This window comes from Propithecus coquereli, unplaced genomic scaffold, assembly GCF_000956105.1.
Source record: "Propithecus coquereli isolate 6110/MARCELLA unplaced genomic scaffold, Pcoq_1.0 Scaffold533, whole genome shotgun sequence".
Lineage (NCBI taxonomy): Eukaryota > Metazoa > Chordata > Mammalia > Primates > Indriidae > Propithecus > Propithecus coquereli.
This window is the reverse complement of record NW_012151208.1, coordinates 194253-220861: the sequence shown is the minus strand read 5'-3', so window position 1 is coordinate 220861 and position 26609 is coordinate 194253. Positions and strand designations below refer to the sequence as shown.

General features: G+C 41.0%; 1 protein-coding gene across 4 annotated transcripts in view; it reads right to left on the bottom strand.

Moving 5' to 3' along the window:
- Positions 1-1217: 1217 nt before the first annotated feature.
- The window catches only part of SEC23B (Sec23 homolog B (S. cerevisiae)), a 39609-nt gene continuing 14217 nt past the window's right edge, over positions 1218-26609 (bottom strand). For all 4 annotated transcript variants that reach the window (XM_012657214.1, XM_012657213.1, XM_012657215.1 and 1 more), the window contains 10 exons: positions 25492-25572; positions 21752-21841; positions 18158-18264; positions 16255-16408; positions 13465-13542; positions 11088-11249; positions 10091-10177; positions 7672-7827; positions 7230-7295; positions 1218-1688 (listed from right to left, as the gene is read on the bottom strand). In XM_012657214.1, coding sequence (XP_012512668.1) covers positions 1599-1688; positions 7230-7295; positions 7672-7827; positions 10091-10177; positions 11088-11249; positions 13465-13542; positions 16255-16408; positions 18158-18264; positions 21752-21841; positions 25492-25572 — 1071 coding nt within the window. In that variant the 3' untranslated portion in view covers positions 1218-1598. The remainder of the gene's footprint in view (positions 1689-7229; positions 7296-7671; positions 7828-10090; positions 10178-11087; positions 11250-13464; positions 13543-16254; positions 16409-18157; positions 18265-21751; positions 21842-25491; positions 25573-26609) is intronic.

Here is a 26609-nt window from a genome sequence, read left to right as displayed (position 1 = left end):
CCCAGCACATTGTGAGGCCAAGGTAGGAGAATCACTTGAGGCCAGGAGTTCAAGACCAGCCTGGGCAACATAGCAACCTGGTCTCTACAAAAAATTTAAAAATTAGCTGGGCATGGTGGTATGCACGTTTAGTACCAGCTACTTGGGAGGCTGAGGCAGGAGAGTGACTTGAAATCAGGAGTTCAAGGTTGCAGTAAGCTATGATAGCACCACGGCACTTCAGCCTGGGCAACAGAGCAAAACCCTCTCAAAAAAAAAAAAAAAAAAAAAAAAAACCAACAAAACCCTACCAAATACCTTATCCTAAGGAGCTGATAACAAATAAGTCATCTCTACTCTCTAAACCTAGATAAACTCTTTAGAGGTAATTGCATTCATTCATTCATTCATTCATTTATTTATGTATAGTGCCACAGTCATTGCTCACTGCAGCCTCAAACTTTTGGGCTCAAGCAATCCTGCCTCAGCCTCTAGAGTAGCTAAGACTACTGACGCAAGCCACCACATGTGGCTAATTTTTGAGGGGGGATGGGGTCTCATTATGTTGTCCAGGTTGATCTCAAATGCCTGGCTTCAAGTTATCCTCCCACCTTGGCCTCCCAAAATGCTGGGATTATGCCACTGTGCCTGGCCAAGGTGTCTGTTTTGATCATGTAAATATATTAATTTATTTTACCTGATGCCCAACATAAATGTGTCCTCATTCTCAAGGAGCCACCTCTGCCCATCAGCCACTCTTTATGTCTACCTGGGCTGGATTGCTTACATTGAATGGTGTATGTGGTTTAGGGATAGTGCCACTCCAAACTGCCCTCAGTAAAGTCTCATACATTTCACATTTTTTGGAGACAGAGTCTTGCTCTGTCACCCCGGTTAGAGTGCAGTGGCATCATCATGGCTCACTGCAACCTCAAACTCCTGGGCTCAAGTGATCCTCCTGCCTCAGCCTCCTGAATAGTTAAGACTGTAAGTGTGCACCACTAGGCCTGGCTAATTTTTCTATTTTTAGTAGAGACAGGGTCTTACTCTTGCTCAAGCTGATATCAAATTCCTGGCTTCAAGCAATCCTCCCAGAGTTCTAGGATTACAGGTGTGAGCCACTGCCTCCGGCCACATTTCATACTTTTTCTTGGCCTGTTAACACTTAGTAAATGAGGATTAACTTCAGGGAATACCTGTTGAGGGAGCCACTTAAAACACACACACTCACAGAGACCTCAGGAAATCAAATTTGTATTAGCATTATTTTAGTCAGTATTTTCCTCATCCAGGTTTATTTGTTTTATGATCATTAAGATGCTCACCTAAACAAGCTATGAAAATACATTACCTCTGATTTTATTTAAACTCTAAAAGTCAGGATACAAAAAGGACATAAACATCTATAAGTACCAAAGCATTTATGACCTTATCATTTTGTGGTGCAAGAAAAGGGACACAGATAAGGCATACAAATAAATTATAACCTTAAGAGTTACATACAAAATTTTCTTTGATTATTTATTAAAATCTGCCAGAAAAGTAAAAGGAATGTTATTTAGCCTTTATAAACAATTGTGAACACAGTGTTTTTTCAATTTCCTGGTCATATGCTCAGGTTAACAGGCACTAGAGACAGCCAGCTTCTTCAAATGATCCATGAACACCTGCAGGCTAACATCGTCAGTTAGGATGGGCGCTCCAGTTTCCTGAAATTTAATGAGAAAAGTTTGTTAGCAGGTATCTTGAAGGCAGATTGGAGTTCATGAGCTGTTAAGGATCTTGCGCCTCAGAACACTCACAGGTGTTGTCCTCTCTGCTAGTACTTCCCATCATTCCCATCCCCTGCCCAGTTAACTATGTCTTTCAAATGGAGCCCAATTTCCTCATAAAACCTTTCCTGCTCCACAGAGATGAGGCCACTGCTGCCTGCTACAGACCCAGTTTTGAGCACATGCCCTTCTACTTCACCCCTCTCCACAGTTCTTATGGCTCACCCAGAGATTAGCTCCCCACTAGTGTGAGCTCCCTGAGGGTGCACATCCTCTCCTCCTCTTCCCCACCATTCTGCCAGCACCTAACCCTAGTTCTTAAGTACTCTGCTTACAACAGAAGCTGAATAATGGTGTATTCACAAATGAGTCAACGAGAGAATCAGTACCTCCACTAAACAGATGGGTATTTGTAATATCAGAAAATGCGTATGATTTAATTAATGTTATGGGAAAAGAACTGAATAGAAACCTCAATTTATAGTAAGACCCCAAATTTGTCAAGGAATAAATATATATATACACACACACATACATACACTTTCTATTACCTAGAAAAAGGCCAGAAATAGTTAACTCTATATAGCGGTTTAGGTAATTTTAATTTTCTTTCTTATTATTTTTTAACATTTAAAATTCTTCTAACATGCAACTGTACTGTTACAAAGTATAAGCATGATTAAAATGTTTTAGGAGGACTTCCAGTTTCAGGAAGAAAGAGTAGATGGTGTTCTTTTCTCTATTCCTCCCACTAAGTACAGCTAAAAACCCTGCCCAATTTTTTTTAGTTTGTTTTTAAGATAGGGTCTTGCTCTGTCATCCAGGCTAGAGTGCAATGGAGCAATTATAGTTTACTGCAGCCTCGAACTCCTGGGCTCAAGTGATCCTCCCGCCTCAGCCTCCTGAGTTGCTAGGACTATAGGCACCTGCTATCATACCAGGCTATTTTTTTTTTTTTTTTTTGTAGTGACAGGGTCTGGCTATGTTGCCCAAGCTGGTCTCAAACTCTTGGCCTCAAGCAATCCTCCTGCCTCAGCCTCCCAAAGTGCTGAGATTATAGGTATGAGCCACTGCACCCAGCCCCTGGACATTTTATATAAACTAACAGAAGAAGACTTTGAAAGGTGGAGAGCAAAAGGCAGACAAACTAGGGACCTTGGGACCCAAAGAACAACACAGTGGTGAGTTCCTTTTAGGTTTTCTTTTTACCTCATATACCCCAAATTTCTAGCTGAATAAGCTGGCAAACTATCATTGAGCACAGACCTAAAAGAAATAAAACAAAAAGTACCTACTTTTTCTAGCCAAATGACCAGATGGGCATAGCAAGATAGAAAATTCTTGGATAATAATCACTGTACTCCAGCCAAAAATGACGGAAGAAACTGTGGCCATGCACCGCCCACTTCAGCAACGGCTGAGTGGGCACTTAAAGCTTCCACCCTCATAAGGCAGTAACAAGGTACCCCAGCACCCCCACCAGGATGGTGGAGAAGGCTAGGTATGGAACCAGGAATTTCATCCCTAATGGCTAATAAGAAATCTCCCTATCCCGATAGTGTCAGAAGCAAAAATAAATGTCCTTCCACTGCCCACTGGGGTGAAATCAGAGGAGGCCTAGTAGAGAGTCGGGACTTTCACTGTCATCCAAGTGTAATGAGGCCGTCTCCACAGCAGTGCCAGTGCAGGCTACCTGGGGAGCTGGAACTCCCATCCCCATTGAGCAGTAACAAGAAATCGCTACTCCCCGCTCAAGTGTCAACAGAGGCCAGCAGAAAATCTGGACTTCTATCTCCACCTGGCAGTAATGAAATAATGCACAACCTCTTCCCTGTCAAGAGTAGTGTAACAAAAAGCCAGCTAAAGTAGCATGTTTAAATAAGATCCAGGGTCTCCTACAAATACTAAAATGTCCAAGTTTCAATCAAAAACCACTTGTCATACCAAGGACCAAGATCTCAAACTGAATGAAAAAGACAATCAGTAGGTGCCAACACCAAGTTGACAGCAATGTTAGAACTATCTGACAAAGGTTTAAAACAGCCACGACAAACGCTTCCATGAGCAATTATGAACACGCTTGAAACACATGAAAAACAGAAAGCCTCAGTAAAGAAATACAAATTCCCAGGAAAGAAGTGGAAGATATGGAGAAGCAAATGGAAATTTTAGAACTGAAAAATACAATAACAAATAAAAAGCTGAGTGGATAGGTTCAATGCAGAAGGGGAAGAGAGATAAGAATCAGCAAACTGGAAGATAATATAATAGAAAGTACTCAATTGAACACAAGAAAGAAAACAGATGGTAAAAACTGAACGGGGCCTCAGGAACCTGTGGTTCTACAACAGATCTAACATTCCTGTCGCTGGAGGTCAGAAAAGAAAGGAAAAAGAAAGCAGCTGAAAAGGTATTCCAAGAAATAATAACTGAAAACTTTCCAATTTTGACAAGAGACATAAATCTACAGAATCAAGAAGCTGAGTAAACCAAAACGGGACAAACCCACACAGAAATCCATGCCAAGACACACTGTAATTAAACTTTTGAAAACTAACAGCACAGAAAAAATACTGAAAGCAGCCAGAGGAAAATGACATCTTATCTATGGGAGAAAACAATGAGAATGACATGAACTTCCCATCAGAAACTATGGAGGCCAGAGGAAGTGGCACAGTATTTTTCAACTGCTTAAAGGAAGGGACTGTCAGTCAGAATCCTATACCCAGAGAAAATATTTCTTCAGACATGAAGGGAAAATCAAGACATTCTCAAATAAAGGAAAACTAAGAATCTATCAGCAGCGGACCCTACCATAAAAGAATAGTTAAAGGAAGATTTCTAAACAGGAAACAGTAGAAGCAAAAATATGAATGAATACAGTTTTTCCTTTTCCTCTTAAGACTTATAAATTATGTTTGATCACTGTCTGTGATATTGTGAAATATATATTTGTTCTTTGTCCCAGCAACTCTTAAAATCCTTACAATCTCCAATGTGCTGTCTTTTTGTATGCTAATATTGACTGATAGCTTCAGGAGGGGGCTAGTCATAGGAGTGACAAAGTCATGATTAGAGAGACTTGGGACTTCCAGCCCCTTTCCCCAACCTCCTGGATGGGGAGAGGGACTGAAGGTCAAGTTTCTCAGCACTGGATAATGTTTTAATCAATTATGCCTACGTAATGAAGCCTCCATAAAAACCCAAGAGGCCAGCGTTTGCAGAGCTCCCAGATAGCTGAACACTGGGAGGCTCCCGGAGGGTGGTGCACCTGGAGAGCACATACCTCGCCAATGCATCTCTTCATCTATGTCCTCTGTAATATCCTACATAAACCAGTAAAGGAAAGTAAATATTTCCTGGAGTTCTGTGAGCCACTCTGGCAAATTAATTGAACCAAAAGAGGGGAATCCCCCTCTTTTGGAATCCCCAACTTGAAGCTGGTTTGTCAGAAGTTCCAGAGATGCAGACTTGGAACTGGTGTCTGAAGGGGGTAGGGAGTGGGCAGTCTTGGACTGAGCCTCATCCTCTGGGACGAGTGTCAGAATTGAATCGAGGATATCCAGCTGGTGTACACTGCTTGTTGGTGGGGAAAAAGCCCCAACCATTTGGTCACGGAAATCTCTGCTGATTGTTGTGGTGTGAGAGCAGAGCAAAAACAGTTTGCATGTTTTTTCAAAACGCTGTCTGATGTGATCCTAAATATATGTAAGAGGAAATATTTAACAGAATTATAATACAAATGGGGGAGAGTAAAGGGATGTAAAGGGAGGTAAGTTCTCTATACTTCACTTGAACTGGTAAAAAGACAGCAATAGTAGTTGTGGTAAGTTATGCATATATAATGTAGAACCTAGGGCAACCAGGAGTAACCACCAAAAAAAAGCTAAATAGCTATACAAAGAGATACACTCGAAAACACTATAAACAAGTCAAAAAGGAATTCTAAAAAATGTTCAAATTACTCATGGGAAGGCAGGAAAAACATACAACCCAGCAAATGTACTCCTGGGCATTATGTCAAAGAAATGAAGACTTACATTCATAAAAAATCTGTGCATGAATGCTTACAGCAGCTTTGTTCCTCATAACCAGAAACTGTAAACATCCCAGATGTCCTTCAACGGGTAAATGATTAAACAAACTGTGACACATCTATGCTATGGAATAATATTTGACAAATAAAAAGGGACAAATTATTGATACCTGCAACAACCTGGATGAATCTCTAGGTAATTATGCTGAGGGAAAAAGGCTAACCCCAAAGGGTTATATACTGTGTGACTTCATATATATGTAACATTCTTGATGACAAAATTAAAGAAATGGCGAAAAGAAGAGCAGTTGCCAGGTGTTAGGAAGGGAGTGGAGGCAGGAGGGAAGTGGGTGTGACTATAAAAGTGCAACCTGAGCTCTTTGTGGCGATGAAGATGTTGTACATCTTGACCATATCAATGTCCATATTCTGGTTCTGATTTTGCAAGATGTTACCACTAAGGGAAAATGGATAGAAGATGGAAGGGATCTCTCTGTATTCTTTCTCTTTTCTTTTCCTCTCTCTCTTTCTCTTCTCCCCTTCCTTCCTTTCTTCCCTCCTCCCTGTCTCCCTCTTCCCCTCCCTCTCCCCCCCTCTTCCCCTCCCTCTCCCCCCTTCTCTCTCCCTCTCCTCCTCCCTCTCTCCCTCCCCCCACCCTCTCTCTCTTTCTTTCTTTTGGGACAGGGTCTCACTACATAACCCAGGCTAGTCTTGTCTCTGTATTATTTCTTAAAACTACATGTAAATTTACTATTATCTCAAAAAAAGTTTAATTAAAAAAAATGTTAGAACAGAATGAAAGAAAAGTCATCTGAAAGAGACAAATTCTGGGAACAATTAGATAAAGAAGTAATTGGGGGAAAAAAAAAAAGAACAATGAAGGAATCAGGGCCTGGAAACTGAAGAGGAGGCAGAAGGATGGTGAGCAGGAGTTCCCTGTGGTCTTGGGAGTGAGGACTTGGGGTACGTTGCTGTGTGGACACGGCCAAATGGAGGCCACAATGCAGGCTTCTGTCCCCTGGCCTGCACCTGGCATGTACACTGTGTGTTGTTATGCAAAGCAGCAGTCCCCAAGTCCAGGGCCACAGACCAGTACTGGTTACCAGCCCCCCGCACCAGTGGAAAAATTGTCCTTCATGAAAATGAAACTTAGAAAAAGGGGGGAGGACACAGCAGGAGGGGAGCAGCCAGCAAGCTGAAGCTTCATCATGGCCACACCCCATCACTTGCATCACCGCCTGTGCAAATTGGAGGCAGCTCTTCCCACCCCCAACCCCCATTTCCTGCCCAGCTATGTTATCCAAAGTTGTATCTTCCACCCCCCCAGAAAAATACTCAAGTAATTCTGTTTCTGGGCCAAAAGGGACCCAATCTGTAAAATTTTAAAACAAATTTTTTAAAAAGTAGCCTGGCATCCTCTCCAAATACCTGACATTTCTTACCTGTCCCCAGGCATACAGGTTATTGTGTGTCTGAGATGGGTTCACTTTGGACAAAAGGAATCGAGCCTTTAAAAAAAAAACAAGTTTAAAGATCAAATGACATTAATATTAGTGTAATAGAAAAAAGTAAAATAAGTTTTTATAACAATTCTTCGGTTAAACTGGAAATCATTTTACTGAGGAGGAACCTATTTCTTTAGCGTAAACCCACTGGCTCTCCGGTTATTAAGAATCCTGAGATGTGAAATATGTATTTTACTTTGGCAATCCTCTACTCTTACATCAGCATATTTTGACTACTCATTTAAAAAGAAGTCATATTTGGAAGATTACCTGTATGTCAATTTATGTCACCACATAAAATATTAACCACCCTTTTTGGATATATGGCTATAAAATATATCATAAAATAGGACATTAGAGCCGGAATTCAGCTCCATACCTGACTGCCACCATGCTCCGTGTTAATGTAACGTGGCATTGGGAACCGCGCCTGTAGAATTTCTTGAGCATCATCCAGTGGTGCCTGCAGAAGGTGCTTGAAGTTTTTGTACTCGGCCATGTCCTGGTACCCAGCTTTACGCCACTGGGCTATGGTCTACACCAAAACAAACCAACCAAAACTATTGTGGAAACTGTAATGACAGCCTTCATGGACATGCGACATTTCACCACCACCACCACCCAGAACTTGTTTCCAGTGAAGTCTTATGTCAAAGGTGACAAGTTTCAGAGGGAGAGCAAAGCAGAGTGACTAGAAGGAGAAGCAGGAATAAGCGAAGAGTGTGCATCCAGGATACCCCCACCTGCTCAGTTCTCCCAGAAATGTCAGTCATCAGCCAGGCCTCCTCTCCCTTCCTAACTGTATGCACCAGTTAGTTAGCAAAGCCCGTGGATTAATTAACCCAAGGAACCATGGCCTCCCCCCCCTTTCACTCCCACTGTTACCACTCAGTCTAGCCTCTCATCTCCTCATACCTGGTAGGGAAGGGAAAGGGATTTGTTGGCTGCCCTCATAGAATCCATCCCCCCATTTCCCTTTTCCTAACAGCACATGTATTACACGCCTCCTCTGGAGCCCAATAATCAAAAGACCGGGTAGAGGCCGCGCACAGTGGCTCACGCCTGTAATCCTAGCTCTCTGGGAGGCTGAGGCGGGTGGATCATTTGAGCTCAGGAGTTCGAGACCAGCCTGAGCAAGAGCGAGACCCCGTCTCTACTAAAAATAGAAAGAAATTAATCGGACAACTAAAATATATAGAAAAAAAAAAAAAATTAGCCGGGCATGGTGGTGCAAGCCTATAGTCCCAGCTACTCGGGAGGCTGAGGCAGGAGGATTGCTTGAGCCCAGGAGTTTGAGGTTGCTGTGAGCTAGGCTGACGCCACGGCACTCTAGCCTGGGCAACAGAGCGAGACTCTGTCTCAAAAAAAAAAAAAAAAAAAAGACCAGGTAGAATCCGTCCATCCCTATCCCTAGCTCCCCCAGGTCCTGAGTTGGGATACTCTTGGCAGGGAGCTAAAAGGATTCCAACCCTAGCGGATATCCACATCTGAGGATGCTTAAGTCCCTGATATAAAATGGAGTAGTATTTGCATATAATCTATGCACATCCTCCCCCAAATTTTAAATCATCTCTAGATTACTTATAATACCTAATACAATGTAAATGCTATATAAATAGTTGTTATACTTGTATTTTTTATGCTGTATTGTTATTTATTTATTTTTTAATATTTTTGACCCATGGTTGGTTGAATCCACAGATGAGGAATGCACAGATACAGAAGCCGGCTGCATTGCTACTAAGGGAACCGTGGGAGGAGTAACTAGTTACCCAATGACCCTTGGTCTAGGACAATTACTGACAGTCTAGCAGTCTAGCATCTGTGAGCAAGTGGCTAGCACAGTGGGTGTTAATATGCTGAAAAAAAGTTTTAAAAGTTATAAAATATCTGTTAGTATTAGAAAACTAATACTTCCTAAGTAATCAAGGGAATTCTGAAACACAATTTACATCTTTTTAGGACACACAAAATCATTCCTAATGTTCAGACTTTAGGCAGCCAAATAAATCACCAAAGCAATTTAATGAAGATAAAGAACATACAATAGAAGAAAAGGCATCACTGAATATAATGCTCGATTAAAGGATTTTTTTCCCATAAAGATGCAAATAATTCAGAGGAGACATTCCCTTTCTTAGGGTATGAAACCCTCTGAGGAAGAAACAGACTTTCCCCAGAAAGCCATCTACAGCCATCTCAGGGATCCACAGACTCAGCATAACGTTCCCTGTGCCACATTATTTCAGTAAAGAAAAACTTTAGCCCCAAACTCTAACATAACTCTGAAAGGAGAGTAGTGTGTATAAAATGTTTGCTGAGAATGAATAAACTAGTCTTGCCTAACAACTTAGAAAGTTATAAATTATAATGATTTAAAAGTACCATTTGAGATTTACTTACAGTAATTATTAATTTAAAAAAAATTTTTTTACCTTTTTTTACAGACAGGGTCTCACTCTGTCACCCAGGCTGGAGTGCAGTGGCACAATCATAGCTCACTGCAGCCTCAAACACCTGGCCTCAAGTGATCCTCCCACCTTTGCCTCCTAAAGCACTGGGTTTATAGGTGCGTGCTACCACACCAGCCAGTAAATATTAATAAAATTACTAAATATACAAATATTCTCAGGATCTGAAAAAAGATTTTATTCAGTAGAACAAAAGCCACTGCACTTAGTATTATAATACACTGAGGTTTTCTAAACCCAAATTCATGTTTCAAATGTGACTAAAAATCTAAATTAATAAATAGGAAGAAAGCAAAAATATAGTAAAGAAAGAAATTCGTATCTTACCTCACCAAGATAAATGACAATTTGAAAGAAAGTATCCATCAGCAAAATTCTGTCAGCTAGAATGCTGCTGCTGTCCAAGAGTACTGGCTGAAGAAAAAGGAAGAGAGACAGATGGCGTTGGCCTTCCCTGGTCCCCATGTAGTGATCACTCCCACCCCTTGTCCGGTGTCCACAGCAATGCACAGGCTGTTTACAAATGGTGCCCAACACAGTGGCCCGCCCCTCTTCCTGCCATGCATCCACTTTCTGCTCCTGACTCAGTAGTTCTCAGACTCAACTTCACAGAAAACTCAGGATCCAAATACTCCCTCATCAACTGGGAAGAGAGATTAACGATATCTTTTGATCTAGGAACTAGAAACAATTCTCAATATTCTCAGTTTTGTACTGGACATGGGTTTTATCAACCAGAGTGAGTTTCTCTCAAATCTACTACAGCTGTAGATGAGACAGAACAGGAATGTCTATATGAAAAATAGCATTTAATACAAGTTTTTCGAGTTGAATACAAAATATATTTTATTATGATTTTTATTTCAATAATAAAATGAACTTGTATTCATTAAAGAAAATTTAAAAATTTGTAGCCAAATACAACAAATATTGATAATGAACATTTGGATTGTTATCCATTTTTCTTTTATAACAGTTCATTTACTATTTCTTTGCACAAAGCCTGTTGTTTCTAGCAGTATTTCTTTTAGACACATTATAAGACATGAAATTACTGGATCAAAGCATATGAATGCATTAAAAAGAAGTACCCATGTATTTTTAAAGTTTTTTACATTTATTCCATCTTCCACAAATAATAGCTTTATATGTGCTTTGATTTCTTCCTATAGTTTTTAATACTCAGAAATACTGTTAAATTATTATAAAAACTCCAAAGATTTTTTATTTGTTTTTTTACATTTTGCTCTAAGAGTAAATTTCCTAGAAAAAATATATATGAGGTGATTCCAATTCCCAGAAGAGCATTCAGGTCAAAGCTTACCTCTGGAGGCCCCTGGAAGGAATAGGAGTAGAGAATGGGCTGGATCATGATGAGGGACTGGGTCAGATCCTGCCGGGCAAAATGGTGTCTGTAATAGGACGACTCGTCGGGGCTGTTGTTAAACACTTGCAGAAATGGAGATCTTCTAAGATGGAACATGAACTGCATTTACAAAGAAAAAAAGGCAAATGCATATAGCTGCAACCTTCGCAGACACCCAGAGAGCAGATCCACCTCGGGCCTCTGAAACAGGAGAACCCAGGTTTTAAGGTGGGACCAGGGGCTGGTAGAAGAGGAAAACGGGGAGTTGTTGTTTAATGTGTACAGAGTTTGTTTTGAAAGGTGAAAAATTCTAGAGATCAGTTTACAGCAATGTGAATATAGTTAACATTACTCAACTGTACACTTAAAAATGGCTAAGATGGTAAATTTTATGTTTTTTACCACAATTAAAATTTTTAAATATTTTTTTCCTTCAATAAAAGGGCCTCTGGATCTGTCCAAGCTTCCACATGAAAGGGGAAAGGCAAAGAAATGTTTATTCCCAGAGTCACTAGGCCAAGCTGTGGAGATAGAGTGTCTGCTCTCCAAGAAGTCAGGTCCAGTGGGAGGAGGCACAGTTGGGGCTTCAAGTTACAAGCCACAGTACAGGAAGTACTTTTGGGGTGGGGGTGAAGGGCCAACAGGAGACTTCCCAAAGCTATGAGGTCTGAGGACACACCCTGAGAGACATGCCTGAGGAGGCCAGAGAGCTGGGGCAGAAGGGGGAGTCCAGGCACAGGGACAGAGCTCAGGACACAGGCTGGTAGATTGGAGTAAGGAGTGCAGAGGAGGAAGGGACAAGAGGTAATACTGAAATGGTATGTTTTTCACCCTGATTAGAAGGAAGCGGGGGACAGACTTTTAGCTCACCCTAAAGAGCTGTTAGAACATGAAAATGAGCTGCCTTGAGAAGAATAAAGCTTCCCGAGACTCCAAATATTGAATCATAGGTTCCTAAATAATAACCAAGGCTGACATTCAATACATCTTATGTGCAAGGCACAAAGCACTTGACAAGAATTATTTAATCCTTCCAATAAGCCCATGAGGTAGGTTCTCTTATAGTCCCTAGTTTACAGGTGAGGAAACTGAGGCACAGAGGGGCAAGCAAGTTGTCCAAGGTCACCCCACTACTGAGTGGCATAGCTGGACTCTAATCCAGGCCATCTGGGTCCGAGACTGGGCTCTTGACCTCTATCCTAGAACGCCTTGGTGGAAGGAATATTAGAAACCATCTCATGTGGTGATTTTCAAATTACGCTCTTCAGAGTCTTGGCAAATCCTCAGTGGAGGCTATAGTGGGACTGTGGAGGGTGGTATGTGGGCACAAGCAAGCAGCACCATGTCTGTCTGCTTTATGTGCTGGCTTTTGAGGGCGGGTCCTCTTGAAGAAAGGGTTCCACGGCTTTAAAAAGATTGCAAACCACTTCTCCAGACCACCTGCTTCCTTCTAAAGATGAGGAAACCAAAATCTACAGAAGTCCGAGACTGTGTCTAAGATCAGCAGCAGTGGGGCCAGTGCTTAACTCTGCCCTGACTCGGGCCGGTCTAGGGCTCTTCCCACAACACCACATGGCCTCAACCTCTAGGTCATGGGCACCTGAAAGTCCCAGGCCCCACTGTCAAGCTGGCTCACATTTAAAGCTTTGAGCATGTGCCTGGCACCACACTAAATATTTAATACTCGACTGGCCTCAGCTCCTGTAATCCTCACAGCCACCCACTGAGCTAACCTCTATTTCCTCATCTACAGATGAGGATGGAGATTCAGAAAAGACAGAAACACAGATTCATGCCAGTGGCTTCCTGTTCCATCTCTTTCTCTCCCTCCCTTCCTTTACCCAGTGGCTCCCAAATGCTTGGCTCATGTATAACGTGGTTACCTTCAGGAGCCGGTTGTTGTCAATCCCTGGTTATGGTGTAGCATAATAACCACACACATATTATTAAATATTTGTCATATTAACAGTGGTTTTGTTACATTCACCTTCACGTGTGCTCATTTTTTTGGTTTGTTACTGAGACAGCTGATTGTTCACCCAGAACCTCTACATATTAGAGGTTTTGTTGTGGCCTTATGTCAATGATCCTACTTTGCCGTTTCATGAAAATTTTTGCACTTATTTTCTTTTCTCTGCGTGTCATCTTTGTCTTTTGTAGGGCTTAGGGTACTGTCTTGCAGAAACACAACATTTGTCTTGAGTTCAACAACCTTTGTCAACTACAGACTGAATCTCAAAACACAAAAAGTCTTCACTTTACCCTGAGAACAGAGAAGTTTATTTCTATCACAATCTATTGTTCTACAGTTATTTTTAAAATATGTATTACTTACCTGAGGATATAGAGAAAAGGAATCTGATAACCTAAAAGAAGTGGGGTCTTCTTTGTTATACTGTCCAAACTTCTGACACTGATGAAAGAAAATACCAAAAAGAGAGAAAAACCTAAGTTAGTGTTACCCGAAAAAAAACCCTTGGACTAAGAGTTAAGTTCTGATCTTAACTCTGCCCCTTACTGCGAGTCCTGAACTTCTCAAGCATCAAAGGGCAGACAGATCACCAGGGGGTCTTATTAAAATGCAGGCTCTGGGACGAGTTGGAGAGTCTGCATCTCTAACCAGTTCCCAGGCAATGCTGGCCTGAGGACCACCCTGACCGCAGAGAAGCCTGATAAGCTCTCTCAGGTGCCTCTTCCACATGAAAACCCTCTGAGACTATGAAAACTAGCAATTATAGACACATCCAACATACACTCACACTACAGCTCAGATTTCTTCCTCCTTTCGATGGCATGTTTCTGAACCACGTTTCTTCCTGCCTTTATTTCTGATCTTACATTTCCTCTGGCCACTAGAGAATTAGGCTGTCCACCATTTAAAGAAACCCCACCTCTAACAATTACCTTCTCCCTACAAAATCTGGCATCCTTTCGCAGTTGTCATCTTCTTGAACTTCCCAGCAGCAGGAGTCAAGTGACCTCCCAAACTTCTTGAAACTTTCTCCTTCAGCTGCTGAAATATCGCTTTCCTGTTTCTTGTCATCTCTCCACCCAACCCTCCTCTGCCTTCTTCAGTGGCTCCTTGTCTTCCTCCATCCTCCTAACCGGGGACTCCTCTGAGGTTAGTTCTTGGCCCCCTGCTTCCATCCTCACTGCTCAGCTACAAATGAACACCAGAGCCAGACACATGTCATCCAGATCCCTCCCCCAGGTCCAGTGCTGACCTCTAACCTAAGCTCCCATCGGACTTCCACCCAAACACAGGACAGCTTTCCCTGAACATACTTTGGCAAGTGCACATTCAACTATCAAAAGTAAACTATTATATTTAAAAAAAAAAGATTCACCTTCTCCTATTCTAATGTTGCGCTCCTTTCCCATTTTCTACCTCACCATCATTCTCGTAGTCACCCACATGTGAAAATTTCTCTGTGCTTTTTGATTCTACATAAAATCAGAGATTCTTCATAGAACCAAACCTTCTGCTCCCTACATATCTACTGCCACCACCCTGGTCTCAGCGCCCTTGTATCTGCAAAATCCTCCATCACAACAGGAGCCTTTTCTCCCTACAGTGTGCCCTTTATGGCGATGTTAATGTGAACACAGTGTCATGTCGATGTCACAGCCCGCTTAAGAATCACCCCTAAGTCTCCTTCTTAGGGATAAAGTTAAGGTGTTCCCCAATCAAGGTGTATCTTCACTGCCTCTGTTCCTCACCATACAACCTGGCGTCCGTGACAATGGTCTCTCCAATGTCCCCAGCATAAGTTGAAAGGCCTGGCTACCTCCCACACGCCTGTTCATGCCAGGCCTCCACTCAGTAAGCTTTGCCTTCTCCTCTCCTATCATCTGACTCTTTATCAAAAGAGGTGATTCGAGGCTGTCTTCCCACATGAAGCCTTTGTTAACCACTTGGACCCTCTGCTTGTCTATCCTCCCTGTGAAATCCTAGAGGAACAATTTTCAAATTGTGTTTGAAATGACACTTCCTGGAAAACGGTTCCATGAGATGGCAAGGGCAAATGCAGAGCTAAACAAGTTAAACAGGTTTCCTTACCAGACCCTTCAGTGCCTTTGATCACGCATTCATGCTGTGAATCTCCAGAAAGGTAAGATTCTGTAGCATGTCCATTATTGATTTACTGCCTCCTGGCTCCCAATTCACCCCTTTTGCCTGCTGTGAAATGGATGTGGACCCTTTAACTGCTTCTCCTTTGCCAGCTGGCACGATGTCAAGCTTTGTCAGTAGAGGGCGCTGGAGGCCAGCATCAGCTTTGGGAGCCAGCGTGCTCACTCGGCAGCTTCCCTGGTGCCAGGTCCTGCAGCAGCACTGCAGTGTCCCCAGCGCTGAGCTCCTGGAGCACAGGGCAGCCAGCAGCTACCCCAGCACTCCCCTGAGCCTCTGCTGAGACACTTTTCTGTGAACAGTTTTCCCCAGCACCTAGAGGGTGCAAAATTCTAGAGAGTGAATTTCTAGCAAGTTCCTCTGGCACACCACCATGGCAACTTCTCTGTGAAAGACTCACTGACCTATGGCCGCGCCCTCCAAACTAGGTCTAGATCAGCCCTGGGGAGAGAGGGGTCTTCCTTGAGTGCTCTATCTCAGCCCTACGAGTAGTGGCTACCCCTTAGATCTGCTGGTTTTTACTTCCTACTAGTCAATCCTTCATTATTTTACTCCCCTGTCGTAGTAGTAATTCTTTATATAAAACTTTCCCCATTTAAATTACTATGTGATTTCTCTCTCCCAATTGGACCCAGACTGATAAAAGAGGCATCTTTCTAAACTCACTGGCCATCCCTATATCCAAAACAATCTCCCAGATCTGGAGGGAAAATACAGGACCACAGCCTTCGCAAAATGACTCATCTAATTCAGCTCTTCACATGCACAGATTTCCATCTCTCCAAATGTTCCGTGTGTGTTGTTCTTCCCACCGAGGGGAAAAACGCATATTTAACACTTCTTTCATGTCACTCAGATATGTCTGGCACAAGATAAGCAAGTGATAAAATTCTTGCTGACTGGCTATATAAAACAATAGGTTTAAGTGACAATTTTCTCCTCTCAAAAGTAGGGCAGAGACCAAGACTGAACCTAACGCCATTGTTCCCAATTTACCAGTCGGATGAGTTGTCGGTCCAGCCACCGGAGCACGTCAGGCCCCTCTTCTGACTCTGCTCGGAATACTCCCAGCCGTGCCATCAAGACTGCTGCGGCTTCCTGGTCGAATGCTGCTTCTATGTGCCTGAGCTGACTCTGCGCATCTGCCCAACTGACAATTTCAGAGTTAGTGCCATGCTTAAGTTCAGGAGAGATCAGAACACCAGACGTCCATTTTGATAAAGAAACACAAATCCTGTTCCTTCATCTAAGACAACACAAATTTGAATGTTATTTTCCATAAGGAATTGCAGGAGTTTTATATACATTTCAGTTACCCTTATCTGATCTCTGAAGGCTGTAACTTTAAAAGAAAAATTATACGGAACTTCCCCATGTTCTGCAATACATCATGAAAGTAGATACCCAAAAGGTACTAAGTCTCAATCCAGTGTTACTTCTAGGTCAACCTTAAAAAAATCTAAATGTTTACAAATTCACAAAATGACTTTCCAGCATCATATCCATGGGAAAAAGAAATAGTACATATACAGAGGTTTTCCAGATGAATAAAGACATCATGAACAAAGCTAAAAGACAAGAGATAGACCAAGAACAGACACGTGCAACAAATATAACAATAATCATATCCAAAATAAAGAGTCTTTGCAAATCACTGAGTAAGAAAAAGAAATAGGTTTTATAAAATGGGCAAAGGCTATCACAGAAGAAATACAGTATGGCTAAGAAATATGAAAAAGTACTCAACTCATTGATAAGTGGGAAAATACAAATCAAAGTGACACAGTGCATGTTCTCTCTATATATACCTATATTTGCATGTTAAAAATTGATAATATCCATTGTTAATGAGGAGACAGGGCACTTCGCCCCTTACACTATGGGGCAAAGTACAAATTAGCTTCTCAGGAGAATAGTTCTTCAGTATCTAAAATTTCACTTCTATAAAGTGGATGGAAAGAAATATTCATGTGCACAAAGACCTGAAAATATCAACGCAAGCACTGTTGGAAGGCAAGACCTTCAACAGAGGAGTGGTCTAACCCATCTAAACCATATGATACTATGTAACCACCAAAATTAATGAGATACGGGCTTGCAAATTGAAGATTTACAAAGATAGATAAAGATATAGAGAAAAGATATGTAAATATCAGAAGCTGCAGTACATGTATATCATAAACATATATGGTATATAAGTTCACAGAATGGAGTGAAGTTAAACGCCAGTAATAGCATTTCCCTATGGGGAGGATGAGTGAACAGATCCACTCTTTACATACAGTTGGCCCTCTGTATCCATGGGTTCTGCATCAGCAGATTCAAGCAACCACAGATCAAAACTGTAGTTAGGCCAACTGGTTGCATCTGTACTAAACATGTATAGGCTTTTTTGTCATAATTCCCTAAACAATACAGTAAAACAACTATTTATATAGCATTTACATTGTATTAGGTAGTAATCTACAGATAATTTAAAGTATATGGGAGGATGGACATAGGTTATATGCAAATAATACACCATTTTATGTAAGAGACTTGAGCATCCATGGATTTAGTTATCCACAGGGGTCCTGGAATGACTGTACTTATGTGATGCTTAAATCTTTATGAGGAGGATGTATTTACAGGCTACTTATCTAATAAAATAATAAAAAATAATTTTTAAGGAACTACATTCATACAGAAAGATGATTCCTCTAGATAAAGCGTTCTTAGGCCAAACTGGGTTAACCAGAAATGCCGCCTCCTCCTCCCCTTGCTCAGACTAAATAAGCCAGTGAGGACTGTTCAGAACCACTCAATGAATCAAAAAGACAAACTAACAGATGTTAAAATATCTCTTCAGAGGAAAAACGTCAGTCAGTGGCTCCACAGAGAGGAAGCTGCAGCTGCTTACTTTCGGGCAATGGTGGTCACACGGATGCGTCTCTGGGTGCTGGAGTGTTGATACTGTGTGACAAACTGGATGGCGCCTCTGCCTCCTTGGGGGATCGGAGAGTTGTGCTGTGGGATGAGAGGCCATAACCTCGTTACTGTTACAGGCATGATTCAAATACAAATAGAGCCCATCATGCTCTTCTAAAACAACTGATAGCAATAACAGTAATGAATTTTGAATGGCACACTTAGTATCTGCACATTTCACTGTATATAACTTTCACCTCAAAAAAAAGAAGAGCCACATTCAATATTGAACTCAAGTTAATGAAATGCATGTTAAAGTGTTTAGGGACGAAATACACTGATGATTATGATTTGCTTTGAAATGCATCAAAAATAAAATGGATTAATGGATCAATATATATGTAACAAAGCAAATGCAGTCATACCTCATTTAATTGCGCTTCACAGATACAGTGTTTTTCTGTTTTGTTTTTTTTTTTTAACAAATTGAAGGTTTGCATCACACAAGTCTATTGTCTACTGGCGTCATTTTTCCAACAGCACGTGCTTGCTTCATGTCTGTGTCATTTTTTAGTAATTCTTGCAATACTTCAAACATTTTCATTATTATTGTATTTGTTATGGTGATCAGTGATCTTTGATGTTAATTGTTTTGGGGTGCCACAAACTGTGCCCATATAAGACGGTGAACTTATTCAATATATATTATGTGTGTTCTGACCATTCTACCAACTGGCCATTACCCCATCTCTCTCCCTCTCCTTCAGCCTTCCCTATTCCCTGAGACAAAACAATTTTGATACTTTAAAACTAATACTTTAAAATGGCCTCTAAGTAGTCAAGTGAAAGGAAGAGTCTCTTACTTTATACTAATATTAAAAATGATCAAGCTTACTGAGGAAGCACGTTGAAAGTTAAGACAGGCTGAAAGCTAGGCCTCTGGCACCAAACAACCAAGTTGTGAATGCAAAGGGAAAGGTCTTGAAGAAAATTAAAGTGTGACTTCAGTGAACACACTAACGATAAGAAAGCCCAACAGCCTTATTGCTGATATGGATAAAGTTTTAGTGGTCTGGATAGAAAATCAAACCAGACACAACATTCTCTTAAGCCAAAGCCTAACCCAGAGCAAGCCCCTAATTCTCTTTAATTCTAGGAAGGCTGACTGAGGAAATTGCAGAAGAAAAGTCTGAAGCTGACAGAGGTTAGTTCATGGGGTTTAAGGAAAGAAGTCATCTCCATAACAGAAAAGTACAAGGGGAAGCAGCAACTGCTAATGTAGAAGCTACAGCAAGTTATCCAGAAGATCTAACTAAGGTCATTGATGAAGATGGCTACACTCACACAACAGATGTCCAGTGTGGATGAAACAACCTTCTATTGGAAGAAGATGCCATTTAGGACTTTTCTAGTTAGAGGGACAAGTCAACGCCTGGATGCCTGGCTTCAAAGTTTCAAAGGACAAGCTGACTCTCTTCTTAGGGGCCAATGCTCATTTACCATTCTGAATATCCTAGGACACGTAAAAATTATGCTAAATCTATTCTGCCTGTATTCTATAAATGCAACAATAAAGCCTAGATGATAGTACATCTGTTCACAGCATAGTTTACTGAATATTTTAAGCCCACTGTTGAAATCTACTGTTCAGAAATAAAGACTCCTTTCAAAATATTACTGCTTACTGACAATGCATCTGGTGACATCACCTGGTGACATCAAGAGATGTATAAGATTAATGTCATTTACATGCTTGCTAACACAATGTCCATTCTGCAGCTCATGGATCAAGGAGTAATTTCGACTTTCAACTCTTATTATCTAAGAAATACATTTCGTAAGGCTATAGCTGCCATAGACAGCGATTCCTCTGATGGATCTAGGCAAAGTAAATTGAAAACCTTCTGGAAAGGATTTACTATTTTAGATGCCATTAAGAACATTTGTGATTTGTGGGACGAAGTCAAAATATCAACATTCACAGGAGCTTGGAAGAAGCTGATTCCAACCCTTATGAATGACTTTGAGGGGTTTAAGACTATAATAGAGGAAGTCACTGCAGATGTGGTGGAAATAACAAGAGAACTAGAATTAGAAGTGGAGCCTGAAAGATGGGACTGGATTGCTGCAATCTCATGATAAAACAGGAATGGATGAGGAGTTGCTTCTTACGTATGAATAAAGTAAGTAATTTCTTGAGATGGAATCTATTCCTCATGAAGATGCTGTGGACATTGTTGAAATGACAAGAAAGGATTTAAAATACTGAATAAACTTAGTTGATAAAGCAGAGGCAGGGATTGAGAGGACTGACTCCAATTTTGAAAGAAGTCTACTCTAAATAAAACGCTGTCAAACACCATCTCATGCTACAGAGAAATCTTTCATGAAGGGAAGAGTCAACTGAAGTGGCAAACTTCATTGCTGTCTTATTTTAAGAAATTGCCACAGCCACCCCAACCTTCAGCAACCATGATCCTGATCAGTCAGCGGCCATCAACATCGAGCACCGCCAGCAAAAAGATTATGACTCGCTGAAGGATCAGATGATCGGTAGCATTTCTTAGCAATACAGTTGACTCTTGAACAACACAGGTTTGAACTGCACAGGTCTGCTTACACGTAAATTTTCTTCTGTCTCTGCCATCCTTGAGACAGCAAGACCAACCCCTCCTCATCCTCAGCCTATTCAATATGAACACAATGATGCTTAAGACCTTTAACATCCACTACCACTTAATGAACAGTAATATATTTTCTCTTCCTTATGATTTTCTTAATAACATTTTCTTTCCTCTAATTTACTTAATTGTAAGAGTACAGTATATAATACATATAACATACAAAATATGTGTTAATCAATTTTTATGTTATCAGTAAGGCTTCTAGTCAACAGTAGTAGGCTATCTGTAGTTGTATTTTGGGGGGGTTTAAAGTTCTGTGTGAATTTTTAACTGTGTGGGGGTTTAGTGCCCCTAACACTTGAGTTGTTCAAGGGTCAACTGTAAAGTATTTTTTAATTAAAGTATGTACATTTTTTTAGACATGATGCTATTGCACACTTAACATACTATAGTATAAACATTAAACGTAACTTTTATATGCATTGGGAAACCAAAAAACTCATGTGACTTGCTTTATTGCGGTGGTCTGGAACTGAACCCCAATATCTATCAGGTATGCCTGTACAGTAAAATGTCAATTATAGAATCTAGGTGACAGGCAGTGGGTATATGGTTGCTCACTATATGATTCTTCTAATTTTTCTGTATGTTTGTAATTTTTCATAATAAAATATTGGGGAAAGAACTGACACTCAAATATTCACCAACATTAGGATGGATGGTAAAAGCCAATACTCTTCTAACGATCCTATTAGTTCAACAATAAAGCGACAAAGCATTTTCTGTATAACTCTGAATAAACCCTGGAAGGAATAAAAAAAGATCATGCCAGACTAGCATCGGGCCTAAAACACCACCAAAGTTGTGTCAGTTTGTGGAGAAAGTAACCAGATGCACTGGTTTGTAATAAATCAGAAAATAGGACACTAAGACATGAAGACATGTGAAGAAATCCCACTTACCTGATTGACTACTTCAAAGTAAATGCCAAGTGTAGATGTGGGATCCAAGCCACAGATTTTCCACTGACTCGTGCCACCGACACCAAGCTCCTGCGAGTAAGAAGAGGAATTGAAAAAACAGAACCAAAACCACTCCATGGTTCACTATTTATGAAAAGTGCTAACTGGGTAGGGCAGGCCACTTAGAATATCTTCTTCTAGGTGAAAATTTTAGTTTAATTGAAAATTTTCTATTAAAAAAAGTATAATTATGGACCAGGAGAAGGCTTAACATTTACATTTACAGTAATTTAAGGTTTTCATACTGGCACTCTGACCAACTTCCATTACATCACATATATTATGCAACATATACGGTATATAACACTGAAGTCAACAAAGAATCAAGTCAGGGTTGAGGAAGAAGTAAACAGTAGGAGGAAGAATTACCTACTTAGTGTGAAAGTTTTATGTACTTCTTTAATCATCATTCTTAGAACAAGAAATAAAAAGCTGTAGAGCTTAGCTATAAGATATGAATTTTTAATCCATTTTTTAATGCAAAAAGCTCAGTAAGAGAATTAAGGAGATTATAGTAGTAAGAAGGGTCCTTTTTACTGATTACTGCAATGGCACCAAGTGATAAATATGAGATTCACTGAAATGTGAAGCTGAATATCAGTGTTTTAATCATGAAATGTTTAGAGGAAAAGGCCACAAATGTCAAAACTACTGAGATCACTAGACTCTGAAACCTATATTCTATCATTCTAGAGGTGATGAGTACTATACATGCTAACACACCCTTATCAAACTGTGGAATACTGTGCTTAGAAAGTAATGTGTTAAGAGAGTCATGATGTTTCTTCTGTATTACTCTGAATCCACCCACACTACACACTGTCAGCTTAGTACAGCTGATGCCAGTCTGGTCTCTCTACAAAGCCATGTCAGGAGCCTATGTAATTGACCGCAGAACAAGCACTCTCAGGAAGGTGACAGTCAGAGAGAAGATTCTTACATGAAATCACACAGCAACTCTAAGGTGGAGACCAGGAGGGTGCACTCTGTTCCCTTAGTACTTCCTAAGCTGGGTCATGACATGGATGGATGGATGGGAGTTCACCTTTTCTTTTAGTAGCCTTTTCTAAAAGAGGCAGGGGTTTATCAACTGCTAGAAGGTAAAGCACTGCGCCCAGAAGAAACGGTAAAGAGTCAAAGGAGCTTTTGTGCTTCCCCTCTTGCCTCACGAACCCCTCTCTAGGCACCAGACCCAGTGTGGCCACAAACACTCCAGAGCTCCAAAACAACACTGTCTCACCAATACACAAAACCCTTACTTAAGCACTTAGCCTTTAAATGTCTTTATTGGGGCAACTGTAAAGACAGAATTAGGAAATCACCATTTTATAAATTCTAAAGAGATAAATCCATTCAAGTAAAGATAATCAAGGCTAAAACTATTAGGCTGTTGGCAAACAAAATTTTCATATTGTACTATTAAATACGATCTCATTCAACAGATTTCTTGCTAATGGCAAATGGAAAACAGGCCCTTACAATGGGAAGGCACAAGGTGGTCACCACTTTTACCATGCGCTCTAACTCAGCACCACTAACATGGGACCAGGGGACATAGGTGCCTCTGGATGTAACACAGCACAAAGTACACACCACCCAGAAGCATGGTTGGCAAAAAGGCTTAGCCTGAATCTAATCACCCTTTAATTCTAACTTCCATCTTACAAGAAATACAGGGAGGAAAAAAACAAGTCAACCACCACCTTGAGGAGAAAATCATTGAGAATGTGGGATCTTCTATTAGAGAAGACACCTGGCACTGTCTCTTTAACAAATGAACGTCATTTAATTTTTTAAAAAGTAAATAAATAAACAAACGAACAAAAAGATAGGAACAGTATTCTAGTTTTTTTTAACAAACTAAGGATATATAATACCAAATGCAAAGCTAGTTGGGGGTTAAAATAGCTACAAAGGGCAGTTGAGGGAAAATTAGGGACAAGATATTAGGAAATTATTGTTAATTTTCTTAGGTTTGATAATGACATCATGGTAGAAGAATACTATTTTTTGAAAATGCACATTGAAGTACTTAAGGGCTAAGTGTCATGATATCTGCAAATTATTTTCAAAGGTCTGCAAAGAAAGCTGATAAAGCAAACATGGCAAATAGATAATAATCAGATCAAACGAATGTGGCAAAAAAGATGACACAGAAGTTATGGCAAAATGTTAACAATTACTGACTCTAAACGGTAGGTATACAGGGATTTACCATACCCTTCTTCCGTATGCCACATTTCCCGCCCCATCAGGACTTGGGCCTCCCACGAGCAGCGCCGGGGAGTGGGTTTTCTGTATGCCACATTTCACTTACACCCTTCTCTAAACTTCTCTGTATGCTTGAAGACTATATTTTCCTCCTCTTTGCATCCTCATTCTCCAGTCAAAACTTTCATGGTTGAACTCTACTGGAACAGCTAATCTATTTGTACTAATTCATAAAAATATCTTCTTAAACTACTTCATGAAGCCTTCATCAGGCATATTTCAAGTTGGTGGAAATTATTTTAGAACGGGGCAGCCTTCCAAAGCCCTGCCAGGAAATAGGGGTCCAAGCCCCTTAGCACTCTGGGATAATGAGGATTCATCAGAGGAGCTTTCAGGCAGCAACCTGTCTCACCCAGGGGACTACAGGAAGGTTCTCTCAAATCGCCTCGCCTCTGCCAGGCTTGACAAAAGTTTAATCTGAGTAGTCACTCAGGAATGTTTGTCGCTGACAAAGATGATGATGTGAAAGACAACATCTCCTACGGGCTTCCAGTGTTCCAGGCACTGTCTGCTGTCCTAACTGCTTCATTTGAACTAACTCATTTAATCCTCCTATCAATGATGTAAAGTAGGTACTGTTATTATCCCCATTTGCCAGATAAAGACATTGAAGCACAGAGCAAGTAAGTACTTTTCCTGTGCTAGGTGTAGTGTAGACTTGTGCCTTGAATCCACATGTGGCTCTACAATCCACCCTCCCACTGACGATAACAACGAGGGAAGGACATGACTGAGTAACCGTAGCCCAGGACCAGCCTGGAGAGGCCCCACCAACCCAAACCGTTTGGTCTGCCTCTTGGCAGCTAAGGTATAATCAGAGGAAGCAGGCCACTGGCAAAGCCACTCACCCCAAGTGATAACTAAACTTTGTTTACATACTCTTAAAATCTATTACTAGAGAACACAGATATCTGCATACACAACAGTGTCGTCTGCTGCCAGATCAACTCACGGTGGTCTCTGCTGTATAAGGCTCGTTATTAGCTGAGAGTGAGACAAAGGTATCACTTCTAAGGACAATGAGCACATAGGTTTATTCCTGAAGGCTTGTGCTGAATGCTTGTTTGCCTTTTGAGGCATAGAATTCCTTGTGGCTTTGGCATAGTAACCCAAGCACGGGTGGTGGAGGCACGAGGACCTGGGCTCTAGTTCCTCCATGCTAGCTCTGACCCTGAGCAAGATACTTAACCTTTCTGAGCCTTAGTCTCCTTCTCTCTCACCCTTGAGGTAGAAGGATGGACAGATGGAAATAACATGACCTCTCAGGTGTAGCTGTCAGTGAGGGTTAGCCCTTCAACTCTTACCCCACACACACCCTATGGATGACACAATGCAAGATTATCATGCTCCAACACTTCTAATGGGTTAAATCTGGGGCAGGAGGTGAGGGTGATGAATGTTTTCCTTACATTTTCCGACACACAGGGTCCTTTCACATTCAGAGATACACATGGACCAATGGCTCCCGCAATCTTCAGTTCCCGAGAGGTCTAAAACAAATTATGTAAAAGTATAATAAAGTTAGAAATCACTGAAATCCACCCTGCTCTCATTATGGCCACAATGAAAGTATATAGAAAAAATATGGAAACATTATCATTCTGCTAAGAGAAAATCCCACGTGGATCACAGCTACTCTCCTACAAGCTTTTCCAGGGCCAATGTCAACTGATGACAATTTTAATAAAATCTGCCCTTGGAAACAACATCATCTTTGGAACAGAGCATTTTCAACTCTCTCAACTCACTGTTTATACTTTAAAATCACTGTACACATAGAAGATAACAATTCTACCAAACAACACTAGACCAGACATAGTAGCTCATGCCTATAATCCTAGCTACTAGGGAGGCTGAGGTGGATCACTTAAGGCCAAGAGATCAAGACCACCAGCCTGGACAATACAGCAAGACCCCATCTCTAAAAAAAGAATTAGCCAAGTGTGGTGGCATGTGCCTGTAGTTCCAGTTACTCAGGAGACTGAGGTGGGAAGCTCTCTAAGCACAGGAGTTTGAGGCTGCAGTGAGCTACGGTAATGCCACTACATTTCAGCCTGAGTGACTAAGTGAGAAGTGACTAAGTTTCTAAAAAAAGTAAAATACCCATTCCTCATCATCTTTTTTTTTAAAAAAAATTTCAAAAATATGAGAATGTTATTTAAAGATTTAAAGTTTAACCAAGATGATTTACTGATTATCTCCAATTCTCCAAATAATGATTCTACATCCTCTAACGGCCCCTTTTAATGTTTTCTCAATGACTTAGAATGAACCGTAGGGGGCTTTGAGTCCCTACATGGAAAAACCAAAACCCACAATGCTGTCTATTTCAGGGGGCTCTGGCTATTATTCAGGCAGGCACTAAATGTTAACATAACCACAGCTCTGTGCAATGCAATAAGCCACACTGATGGCTGGGTGGACACTGACCACTGTGTGGCTGCCCCTGTCCTCCAGCCATTGTGCTTCTTCTAACATTCAACCCATCTCCCCTTCTACCTCCTGCTGCCCTAAACCAGCAGGGTGA